This window comes from Saccopteryx leptura, chromosome 5, assembly GCF_036850995.1.
Source record: "Saccopteryx leptura isolate mSacLep1 chromosome 5, mSacLep1_pri_phased_curated, whole genome shotgun sequence".
In the NCBI taxonomy this organism is placed as follows: Eukaryota; Metazoa; Chordata; class Mammalia; order Chiroptera; family Emballonuridae; genus Saccopteryx; species Saccopteryx leptura.
Window position 1 is genome coordinate 189,704,282 of NC_089507.1, and position 12,756 is coordinate 189,717,037.

Genomic DNA, 12,756 nt, shown 5'->3' on the forward strand with positions numbered 1-12,756 from the left:
TTGGTATCTGGGAAACTTGCTTTTGATTAAGAGTTCAGGGCTTAGGTTCATGAAACCAAACACAGTCCTGGCCTCATGTGGACGACAGCAGCAGCAGCAGACGTTCTGGGCAGCAGTCCAACCTCTGGAGTTTCCACAAAGTGCTTACACAAATGTCAAGCAAAATGATACTAGAGAGTTTGGTAGAGAATTCCCGTCGCTACTATCGTGAGAGCTTGCAACTGTACCCACAGACTATTAATTAGCAAACGCTGAGACCGGGGAGGGAGTGGAGAGGCAGAAATGGAGGAAGCGCGAGGACTCGGAGGGAAAACACGTCAGTGTGAAAGAACACATGTGGAGGATGTATCTGGTTCATGCTCTTCTCACTCTTGATTCCACCCAGGCTTCACTGACATTTTTCTCCTTGTCACCATTATTATCTTGGGCAAGGTGAGGAATCGACAGCTCTGAAGAGTGGGACAGGCCACCTAGGGAGCACCTGGCAAGAAAGCCTGGAGCCACCTGCACTGGGCTCTAGAGGATCAGCCACGCCTAGAATGAGATGCCTTGTCCCGGGGCACCACCCTTACTGAGACAGGCCCTACCTTTCCATTGCAGGTGCACAATTAAGCCTTCTTTAATTTTAGCCAATGGTTGCTGAGGACACATAAGTAAAAGGCATTTAAATCTTAAAAACCCACCTATTGGAAGGTTTTAAAAACTAATGCTATATTCTCAGATATTCTTTTTTTTTTTTTCTTTCTTTTTCCGAAGCCAGAAACGGGGAGGCAGTCAGACAGACTCCCGCATGCGCCCAACCGGGATCCACCCGGCACGCCCACCAGGGGGGGATGCTCTGCCCATCCGGGGCATCGCTCTGTTGCAATCAGAGCCATTCTAGCGCCTGAGACAGAGGCCACAGAGCCATCCCCAGCGCCCGGGCCAACTTTGCTCCAATGGAGCCTTGGCTGCGGGAGGGGAAGAGAGAGACAGAGAGGAAGGAGAGGGGGAGAGGTGGAGAAGCAGATGGGCGCTTCTCCTGTGTGCCCTGGCCGGGAATTGAACCCGGGACTCCCGCACACCAGGCCGACGCTCTACCACTGAGCCAACCGGCCAGGGCCTTCTCAGATATTCTTTAACTTATCAAAGTAGAGTAGATACTGTTATCTATGCTGAGAGAAAAAAATGCAACTTTATGTCCATAAATGATCTTTACATGAGATGAAGTGATTCAAGCTAGGCTTCCAGAATGTGGAGGGCTCTCTCTCTCTTCGCTCTGGTGTCATGAGTGTGGACACAGGGAAAAGAACACACAGGAATGAGAGACGTACCTCCTAACCGGGATTTTACCAGTTGTGTTGGTCATAAATGCCAATTTCATCCAGCTGGAAAACAAAAGGAACAACATCGTTTTTCTGTCAGGGTAAAAAACACTTTACAAGATCATTCATTCAGCAAAGATTTACTTAGTCTGAAAACCAGAGAGAATTATACGCTGTCAGATAAATTTACAGCTGTCGGCTTTATCAAATAAAAATACGGGACTTCCAGTTAAATTTGAATTTCAGATAAACAACAAATAATTTTTCACTCAGATATGCATAGGGTGTACTTATAAACATGATTTATTAAGATCTACCACTTTGTACCCCTCCGGATTTCGGATACAGGGGGTTGGGGTAAGGCCTGCTTTCTGAATTGCAAGAGTACGTTTGGAGCCCGGATTGTGTGCTGAACGGTCCGTGGGGCCGGTGGTCTGTCTTTTACCCTCACAAAGGTGGCTTTTGCAAGTGCATCCCTTGGCCACACCCCCATTTCTCAGTCTCATGCCACAGAGGCTCCGGCTACACCAGCACCCAATTATAGCCCCAGACACGGGGAGTTATTTATCAACAGATGTAGTCTGGGGACACAAAAAGCAGTGCTCGTTACCCAAAAGGCACTTGGGAGCTTGAGGTTCCAGCATCTTCCTGCCCTCAACTGTTCCTTTCACAGAGTTTTTGGGCTGTGGGTCTACCACAAATGCCCTGCCAGGCAACATGAACAGCATAGGTGCGTAGTGGTCAGCTTGCTCTCCAAGGTCAGGAGCATGGAGGGGAAGGCAAGCCAGACATCACCTGGCCGCTTACTAGGCCTCATTTTCTCCTCTGGAACCTTGGCTTGATAACAGGCAAGAACAAAGGGGAAAGCCAGTGAAACTCACTGTTTCTTGAGGCATGTCATCGGACTGACGTTGTTGGCTCTGAAATTGTGTATGATTGATCTCAGGCCATCTACCCATTGCTGGAAGAGAGAGGGGAAAAAAGTGTTATTAGTGAGTAAATCTGCTGGAGCTACTCCAGGTTTGGATTAGATAGCCTTATCCACTGTGTGTAATAACAACACAAACTCTTCTTTTATTCCCCGTCCTGCCACACATTTTGTGTGCTCACTTTTAATTCTTTAATAAGCAGCTTTCACTCTTTCCAAGAAGATAAATGTGGCATCCATGGTGTCATTAAACACTGGGTTGTCACGAAGAAATGCTGCCCACTGATTGATTTGCTAAGCCGTCCATCTGCAGCCTGTTTAAATTGAAGCCCCTCTTCAATCACTGGCAATCTTAATAATTCCTAACCAACATGATACAAGACGAGATGACACATTGAGTTATTCCCATCCTAAACCATGAATGCCTTAGGGGCTACATCACTGTTATTGTGTGATACTATTTCATTCTAAAAGTTTGGCACATACCTTACCTGTCTATGTTTTTCAGCACAGCCTTAAAAAGTAAAACAAGCACTGATTGCCAGGGTACCCAGAGGAAGCAGCGATGTGCTGGCACAGATTCTGCATAAGGACTTGGACCTCAGCTCTAGTTCCTAACATCACCCCATGGACCTACAAGGAAAAGTGAGGGAAGATTGTGCAGGGCAGTATTTGGGTCCCTGCAGGGCATTTTAATAGAAAAGGCTGGCCTGTGAATTAAGGCCAACTCTGCCCTTGGGTCCAATAATTGTGCCAGTGAAGGCCAATCTGAGATGCTAAAATAAAGAATCACGCTCTTGGCAAAATGACTTCATCATTGCAAAGGCTAGAGGTGATGACTGAGTTATATACAGTAAGTGTGTGTGTGTGTGTGCGCGCACGCGTGCATGTGGGCTTTTAATTTTAATTGTGGTAAAATATATGTAACATAAAATTGATCATTTCTACCATTTTTTTCTGAATCCCCCCTTTTAAAATTAATTTTAATCAGGTGACATTAATAAGTGAACAACTCAGTGGCATTAGTGATGTACACACTGTTGTACGACCATCACCACCTCCTCTCTCTAGAACTCTTCATCCTGCAAAACAACAACTCCCTGTTTTTTTCTCCCCCCAGCCCTGGCAACCACCATTTGACATTCTGTGAATTCGCCTCATGACACATATGAATTTGTCTCATATAAGTGGAATCATATAGGATCTCTTTCTGTGACTAGATTCTTCCTTCCTTCCTTCCTTCCTTCCTTCCTTCCTTCCTTCCTTCCTTCCTTCCTTCCTTCCTTCCTTCCTTCCTTCCTTCCTTCCTTCCTTCCTTCCTTCCTTCCCTTTATTTATTTATTTAAAAACTTTATTCCTTTTAAGGAGGAGAGAGAGAGAGAGAGAAGGGGAGAGGAGCAAGAAGCATCAACTCTCATATGTGCCTTGATGAGGCAAGCCCAGGGTTTCGAACCAGCAACCTCAGCATTCTAGGTGGATGGTTTATCCACTGCGCCACCACAGGCCAAGTCTTTCTTTCTTTTAACGGACAGTAAGGGAGATACAGAGAGAGACTACCACATATGCCCCAACCAGGATCCACCTGGCAGCGCCTGTCTGGGGCCAATGCTTTGCCCATCTGGGGCCATGCTCACAGCCAAGTAAATTTTAGCGCCTGAGGCAAAGGCTCCACAAGCCATCCTTAGCAACCAGGCAATGCACCCTGAATCAATTGAGCCATGGCTGTGGGAGGGGAAAAGAGAGAAGAGAGGGAGGGGGTGTGTGAAAAAGCAGATGGTTGCTTTTCCTATGTGCCCTAACTGGGAATCAAACCCGGAACTTCTGCATGCCAGGTTAATGCTCTACCACTGGGCCAACTAACCATGGCTGTGACTGGCATATTTCACTTAGCATAATGTCCCCAAGATTCACCCGTGCAGCATGTGCCAGAATTTCCTTCCTTTTAAAGGCTGAATCTTGTTCCATGGTATGTCTATACATACCACACTTGTTTATTCACCCACCTGTCAATGGGCACATGGGTTGCATGCACCTGTTGTCTCTGCAAATGCTGCTGCTGTGGGTGTGAACATAGGTGTACAAAGCTCTCCTTAAGTTCTTGCTTTCAGTTATTTTGGCTACATACCCAGCCATGGGCTTTCTGGATCAGACGGCAACTTTATAGGTTTTTGAGGAATCACCCTGCTGTTTTCCGTGGTGGCCGCACCATTTTACAGCCCCCCCCCCCAACCTGTTTTCTGTGGTGGCCGCACCATTTTACAGCTCCCCCCACAGTGCACAGAGGCTCTCGTTTCTCGGCATCCGCACTAGCGCTTGTCACTTGGCTCTGTGTTTGTTTCTCTGATAGCAGCTATCCCGACAGGCGTGCACCTAACAGAGTTTCTGCTTTTCTCTTTGTGTGCCAGTCATCCCTACCCGCTTTCTGATGGAGGACTGAGAGCGGGAAGGGGTAAATTTCCTTTTGTAACTCGAAAAGGCCATTTTCTGATGACTGCAAATAGCACTCAAAGCCTCAGCCAGCATGGGAAGCGAAGTCAGGATCGCGAGGGATGAGGAAGGAATGAAATAGTAGCATAAAAGAAATGCCTCAATTATTTTCATCACCAGACTTCCCTTCCTCTGTCAGGCTAAATACGGGACCTTAACTCCCTGGGGCGATCAGATATCCTGTTACTGGCCCGACAAACCACAGGCTCACACAGAGTTTCCCAAGAGGAGACAGAAAAAGCACAAATAATTTGTTTGGCATTCACTGGGAAGCATTTTCTTAACCTGAAGGCTTTGCTACGTGTTCCAAAACACAAAACAAAGTCCGTGGTTTCCTAGGGCAGAAAAACGCACACTTTCTGGGCTATGTACACCGGCTTTTTCTGATTGTGCTAAGTTAGTTGTTCCTAGAAATAGATGACAGAGATGCTGGGCTTCGAGGGGGTTTCAACAACTTCCATCCATCTTTTGAAAACATGGTGCTGGTGAAGAATCTTGTTTATTAGGATGGGAAGGTCCTTGAGAGTGAGCTCAGAGGTCATTGCTGCAGTGACAGCACCCATGTGCTGGTTAATAGGAAACGCCGCGGGGACCCTCACAAGTCCTAACGTGTGCTGGGAGGGAGGCTACTGCTCAGCTCCCTCTGTGATGCTGAAAGTGAGGTCACAGCGCGGCTGGCTCAGGGCGAAAGGCAGCAAGAACACTGCGGTCTGCCCTTCAATCGGGGGCATTTTCACTCAATAGCCGATCATATGTCTCCCTCCATGACGTGGGAGAGTCTGATCAGACCTTTCCTTCCCGCTATTATCTTTCAGGTAATGTACACTTAGCATAATAAGGCCAAGTGGCGGCAGAAAATGTGCCAAGCACTTTGCTTTCCTTTGTTTTGTTGTTAACATAAAGTAGATGAAATGCCAGCAGGTGTCAGCAGAGCCTGAGAGTTTAGTTGAAAAGTTGTGCCGGGGTAAAGGAGATGTGTTATCAACTTCTTTGAGTGCTTCCAGATTAATAGAAGAAAACCACATGACGCAGATACATTGGCTCCTTGGTGACACTCTTATAAGAGGATTCACACTACAGTGGGTGCCTGTCCTCGGGTGTGCCACCGCTAGTGGGCACGTGCAGCTGGACTCTGGGGACCAGCCCACAGCAACGAACCCATTCAGATGTTTAATCGGCAGTTTCCACACTTGTCATTGTTCCTGTTTTCTCGTTTTAATCTTTTCCAACTTTGTTTCAGTTAATTTAAGGAGAAGGGAGAAAGAAAGGTCTTTCAAAGGACTCTTGGGGGCTTGTGCTGGGTCACATGCGTGTCAAGGAGGAAGGAACAGGACCTGTTTCCAATTCTCTCCTGGGAACCTTTGACCTCTCCTCTCAGACCCCTTAACCTCCTCTTCATCATGCAAGTAGTGTCCACTTTCCAGGCAAACCCCTTAACCTCCTCTTCATCATGCAAGTAGTGTCCACTTTCCAGGCAAATGGCTGGACCTCAGACTGACCTCTGCCCTCTGCCCTCTGCCCTCAGAACACTAGGACTGTTGTAGATAGAAAGAATCCCTTTCCCACTTAAAAAAAAAATGTATGCAGAGAGATAACAACAAAACTAAGCTATTAAATATATGCATTTATATAAATCTCACGTTTTTCTTTTAAAACCATTTGTTAGGTTTTTTAAGGTTAGAAAATCAATATATAAATACCATTGTAAAAAATGTAAAGCAAAAGTAAACATCACCCCAAATCCCATTATAATAAATCCTCACTTTATATGGTGGGTAGGTCTTGTGTTATAAAACATCGCATAATGGAAAGTTTTTTCATAGGCTAAATGATATAAACAACAGATAAGTTCCTACAGCATCTCATCAATTTTATAACGTGACAACATTGAACAAAAGGTCCTGTCACTCAAGATCCTGCTGTACTGATACTAAGAGATAGCCACTGACAATATTTTACTATTCCTCCTTCCAGCCTTATTCTGTGCAGAGATTTGTCCTTTTAAAATAACTATTATTATTATTATTATTATACAGTCAGCACCACTTCAGGCAGGGTTGTTCCTTCAAACTCAATCTTATCTCTAGCTTTTATTCCAGAACCATTCTTTTCAGTCTCTAGTCAAAAAAGCATATTGTCAAAGCAAAAATAACACGGACCTTGTGGCATTCTCCAAGTTTTGCTGCTATTTTCTCCAAAAGGACGAGTCAGTAGCGTCCTCCCTAACCTTTCAGTGTCTGGCTCTTTGTTTTCTTTTTCTTTGCAGGCGTAACTAAGTCTGCTCAAAAGTTAACTAGAGACTTGCTACTTGAGGGACCAGCAGATGATTGCAGATGATTAAAATGCAAATTCTCAGGCTCCACCTATTAAATCTGTCTCCAGGGCCTGTGTACAGAAATCTGTGTTTAATTGAGCTTTCAAAGCAATTCTTTTGCAAACTCGTTTTTAAAGTAGCTCTGTTCTAAATCCCAATCGGAGGGATGGCTCTTATACCAACAGCATCAACATTAGGAAGTAGTTGGTTAGAAATGCAGAATCTCAGGTCTCATCTCAGACCCACTGAATGAGAATGTGCATTTAATACGATCGCTGGTGACTCGTGGGCACATTTTGTTCGAGAAGCATGGGTCTAGTTGAGGGAACGTCTTCTTCCATTGCCCACCTAGGAAGATTGGGATTTGGTTTCTAAGGGAGGTGACGGTTTCCTACAGTGCCCTCATTTGGAATATGCAACTTCTATAAGGACCCCCAGTTCTTTTTTTTTTTTTTTTCCCAAAGCTGGAAATGGAGAGGCAGTCAGACAGACTACCGCATGCGCCCGACCGGGATCCACCCGGCATGCCCACCAGGGGGCGATGCTCTGCCCCTCTGGGGCATCGCTCTGTTGCATCCAGAGCCATCCTAGCGCCTGAGGCAGAGGCCATAGAGCCATCCTCAGCACCTGGGCCATCTTTGCTCCAATGGAGCCTCGGCTGCAGGAGGGGTTAGAGAGAGACAGAGAGGAAGGAGAGGGGGAGGGATGGAGAAGCAGATGGGTGCTTCTCCTGTGTGCTCTGGCCGGGAATCGAACCTGGGACTCCTACACGCCAGGCCGATGCTCTACCACTGAGCCAACCGGCCAGGGCAAGGACCCCCAGTTCTTATTCACTCTTGTATTTTGTCATATCTCTCCCCACCTGAGCTGAAAAGAATCTGCATTCACTAGAATGGAGAGTCTGACCTGCACATTTAGGGGACTGAAGTTCAATTGCTTGTATGCGGAAACAAGAGGAGGCAAGATACTGCAGATAGTAACTTTCACCTTCTTTGTTTGAGCTGTGAAAATAAGGAATGAATGGGGCCATCTGAAATATTTAGAATATGAGAACTTTTTGGTAGATGGAACTCACAAACCTTGATCCATTCAGGTTTTGTTGTTGTTTAAGTGTGGATAGGAACAAGTCAGGACATATTTCAATTGGCTATCTTTAAGGTGCCTAATTTCTCTAAAAAATAACTAGTTTTCATCTGCTCAAACAACACAAGCCAGGAATTTATATACTGTAATTTGAAATACAGCTTTTGAGCCCTTTGTACTGAGCTCTGGTAAGATGAAAGGACATTCAAGAAGGGAAATAAAAACCTATTTCCATGCACTTGAGACAAACTACAAAACTACAAAACTTTCAAGTAAGATTTCTAGTGTCTAACATTGCAATAAGACAAGATTCTTTATAAAGTGATTAGAATGTAAAATTGCAACATTTCACAAATCTCCAGATGAATAATATTGAGTGGAGTAACTACATCTTTACAGTAAACTAGAAACTTTGTTTTAGGAAGGCATCGAGCTTTTACACTAAACTGTGAGCATTTGCCACTAAATATAGGCAGTTGCCATTAAATGTGGCTCAGGTTTCAAAGTAAAGACACTGTAGGTAGAACCCAAGATATTTTCTCTTATGAGTCTATATAAGCAAGGTAAATGAAATCATTTCAGTTCAGTTAAGATAAGGTATTAGCTGACATTAAGTTGTCAATATTTAACTTTGCAGGCAGGCCAAGAGGAAGACATTTCCAGCTTGTGCACTGTTAAAAGGAAACTGTGGCTAGTACTCAAAGACTAGATTAGTAGTTCCCAGAGCCTGTTGTATATCAGAATCGCCTACGGAGTTTTTATGAGATATTTCAGAAGCCTGGACTCTACCCCTGGCGATTCCCATTAAAAATCTGAGTGTGGTTGGACTATCAATCTATATTTTAGACATCAAAGGTAATTCCAATGTGGATCTACAACTAAGGACCTCTGAACTAGACTCCATACACTAAATTTAGTTTACCCCAGTATTTTTTGAACTTTAATGTACATTTGGTTCACTCGGAGATTTTGTTAAAGTAGAGATTCAGATACAGTAGGTTTGGTGTCTGCATTGAAGATTCTGCATTTTCTATAAGCTCCCAAGAGATGCACGTAAGCCTGTGGGCTTGTTTTCTGTGCCCTGTTCATGCAAGGACAGCAGGGTTTGTATGCTCGGACTAGACAAATGCACATGTTGAATACCACTATGAAGTCCACCAATGAAAAAGCAGTTTTCTTTATGCCAGCTCTTTTCAGGTGGTTCCCTGCATCAGCAGCATAAGCATCACACAGGAATATATGAGAAATGCCAGTGCTCAGGCCCCACCTCATACCTACACAATCAGACACTAGGGGGTGGAGCTCAGCAATCTGCCGTGGAACAGGCCCTCCAGGTAAGTAACTGCACTCACTGAATTATGCTCGAATCAGAGCATCTGGCACTAATCAGAGATAAAGATAATTGGAGAGTGTATGGAGGTGGCCACTGGAGAGAAGATTTGTCTGGTTTTGTTTTTAATCAATTTTCTTGAGGTATAATTTATATATAATGAGCGGGCAATGGGCTTTTGAGTCAAGCTTTTCACATGCTAACTAACCACCCTTAGGGTGAGTACTACCCATTGAGACACTTCAAATTTTAAATTTTCATTCCCTTGTTTTGGATTAAAATTCACACACTCACACACACACACACACACACACACACACACACACCTATGTACATGCTAACACTTTAAAAGAAAGTTACAAGCATTATAAAAGCAATACAGGCAGCCATTGGGAGGCTGATTAAAATGAAGTTCCATAGCCACTGAAAATCCAGGATCTCAGGCAGCAGGAGATGGCCTTGGGAGCCTTTAGAGGTAATAGTTCCCCTGCTTCCAAGAGAGGTAAGTGACAATCAGTACAGGCCCGGCCTTCTCAGAAGAATATTTACCAGATAATTTGGTATAGACACAGAACAGGTCCATTACCCGGAAGTAAAGTACACGATCAGAACACTACTTGGCCCACCAAAGTGTCCAGCGATCAGACCCGCGCACGGTGGATGGAGCCCACACAACAGCAGGAGTAGCTAGAGGCTGAAGGTCAGTGTTCCTGAGGTCCTGGTCCCCATGGCATTCAACCCAGGTCTGAGGCAGGGCCCATGATTATAAAACCTCAGAGGTAGAAGCAGGAGGGTGAGTAGACAGGCTGGTAATTTAGGCAGAACTTGACAAAAAAAACAGTAACAGTCTACTCTTCCACTGTGCTCATCTAGGATGCTAAGTCCATTCCAAAATTAAATGGGAGCAGATCTAGCAATGTTGGTTTGCACACCACAGACCAATTTTTTACATGATGTGAAAGAGAAAATATAAAACAACTGTTCTTCTTCATTTCAACTACCTGCTGTTGACTCTATCTAGGAGAGAGAGAAGTGCAGGGTAGAATGTACTAAGCGTCAGTCTCACAAGATATCGATGTCAGTGGTGGCAGACTCCCTCTTGGCATGGGACAGAAGGCAAACGGGCAGAGACAACAACAGCTTTGACAGTGAGGACGAATCAAGCAAAGAAACCTGGACCTTACCGGAACCACTACCCCAAAAGAGAAGAATGCAAGGTAAGATGGCGAAGAATTTCATGCATAATAAAGGAGCTAAGCCTGCAATCTTAGACAAATCCAGCTGGGAAACACAAGATGAAAGCTTTAATTAAGGAGCTATGATAATAACCAAGAGCAAACTATGAAAACTGGTGGCCAAAAATGATGAGGGTTTTGCCAAAAGAAAGAAAGAGAGAAAGAAAGAGAAAACAGTCCAGAGATAAGCCAGTAGTAATCTCAAAAGCTCTGGGGAAATCAATAACAATTCTCATAAACTTTTCAAACCAAAAGAGAGAAACAAGGGCTTTTTTTTTTCTCTCTTGACAGAGTCTGAGAGTCTTTCAGAAAATACCAAATTTTAATCTGCTGTTCTCTGTCCACAGAGTAAAGTTAAAGAAGGTTAGAGAAGGAATGTATTAAGCGTCATCTGATTCTTAAATTACCTTCAGAGCATGGCAAACGAGTATCTGGGCAGGGAATCAGCTGCCATATATGAGTATGTGGGGCTGTGTTTCAAAGATAGATTTGGATGGGCCTGGGTAATATTTATACTTTTCTAGTCAAAATTAGTTTAGTCACTCACAGATAGTCAAAACAGACTGTCTGCCTGGCTGGTTATCTTGACAGCAGTGGGTAGTTAGGTCAAAAAAGGACCTCTAAATTGTCACAAGAAAGGGGAGGACACTGTGCTGTTCTTGGTCATCACTCAGAAGTTGGAGTGTCACATTCCCATTCCAGGTCAGTTTCTGTTCGCTACCATTCCTAAGAGACAGTTTTTGCGTTGCCTAAGCCAGATTCTGCAGCTCCTCTGTAACCTTGTCAGAAATAACCACATCTCAGTCCAGATATCTACTCCAGTAAGTACACTGTTGAAGGAAATCAGGATAGGCCGCCCAAATAGATGCCACTTTGGCACAAGGATTATTTTGAACTGAAGGCATCTGAATTCTTGAAATCCCTTATCTGTATAAAAGCAAAATCTCCCTAAAGAACTCAGTTATCTTCAATCCCCCGCCTCCAGGACCAACTTCAATCTTCTTCTGGAAGATGAAAGGTTGGCACTGCACCCAAATGGAAAATACCACAAAATTATTATATCTCTGATCTCTTTTCCTAAGGGCCCGTTAATCTTCCCTAAAACTTATTTGCTCTTCTATAATTGGCTTTTCTCACCTCTCTTTCCCCTGTGAAGAAGCTACACGAACTCTCAAACCTCACTGATTCTTTGGTGATATACTACTTTCTGTGATGCCCCTGTGCATGGAAAATTAAAAGTCAATCGATGAAATTAATAGAAAATAATACAGTTCTATGCCTTTTCTCTTGTTAATTTGTCCATTTACAGTTTATATCACAGGCCCAGCTGAAGAAACTATATACACATGTGTACATTCAGAATACACTTATGCTTCTGTTCACTCATGCCTACTGACTTCAAATAAATGGCATGTGATGTTTTCAGCGCCTCCAAATTCACAAAGCAGATCTGTTCCCTTCAAACTCCAGAAATCACTCCAAAAGAAAATGAGGTATCTGGTTTATTTTATGTAACAATTATTTGGCACCCATTGGAGAACTCCAAAATAACTGAAGAACTTTGAGGGTTTTTTTTTGAGAAAACCAAGAGCATCAGACTATGCCCATCAGAAACACCAGATTGGTGAGTACAGTTTGGGCCTCATCTATCAAATCTGCAAAATCTTGGTGAGTACAAGATGAATGGACAGCTGATGAATTGAAAGGTGTTCATCAAGTTGTTTCCTAGGCTGGTGCCTGTGTTAATAATTCCTGAGGTCACAATCCTTCTGACAACGCAGGCAAATTAAGTCATGACAAAATGGATAGCATTTCAACATGCAGACAAATGCTACCTGCTGAGGCTCTGTGACAGATATAATCAATCAAGGGGACAGCTCTCACCTAGGCAGCATCAAGCTGCTGTTTAGTCCGGACATCAAATAATATGTAATCCCATCCAGTGTTTATCAACTGTCAGCCTGCAGAAATTTCATGCTGGTCCGCGAAAGAGTTAACCACCCTGATGTTGTATGAAGATTATACACCCGATGAACTTAGTTGAATTTGCTTATGCTCATTTGATTTCTGTCTTA

The 12,756-nt window shown here is 44.0% G+C and overlaps 1 protein-coding gene across 10 annotated transcripts in view; it reads right to left on the reverse strand.

Moving 5' to 3' along the window:
* PLCB4 (phospholipase C beta 4) overlaps positions 1-12,756 on the reverse strand; it is a 385,287-nt gene that overhangs the window by 79,712 nt on the left and 292,819 nt on the right. For all 10 annotated transcript variants that reach the window (XM_066387163.1, XM_066387166.1, XM_066387161.1 and 7 more), the window contains 2 exons: positions 2,186-2,265; positions 1,314-1,367 (listed from right to left, as the gene is read on the reverse strand). In XM_066387163.1, coding sequence (XP_066243260.1) covers positions 1,314-1,367; positions 2,186-2,265 — 134 coding nt within the window. The remainder of the gene's footprint in view (positions 1-1,313; positions 1,368-2,185; positions 2,266-12,756) is intronic.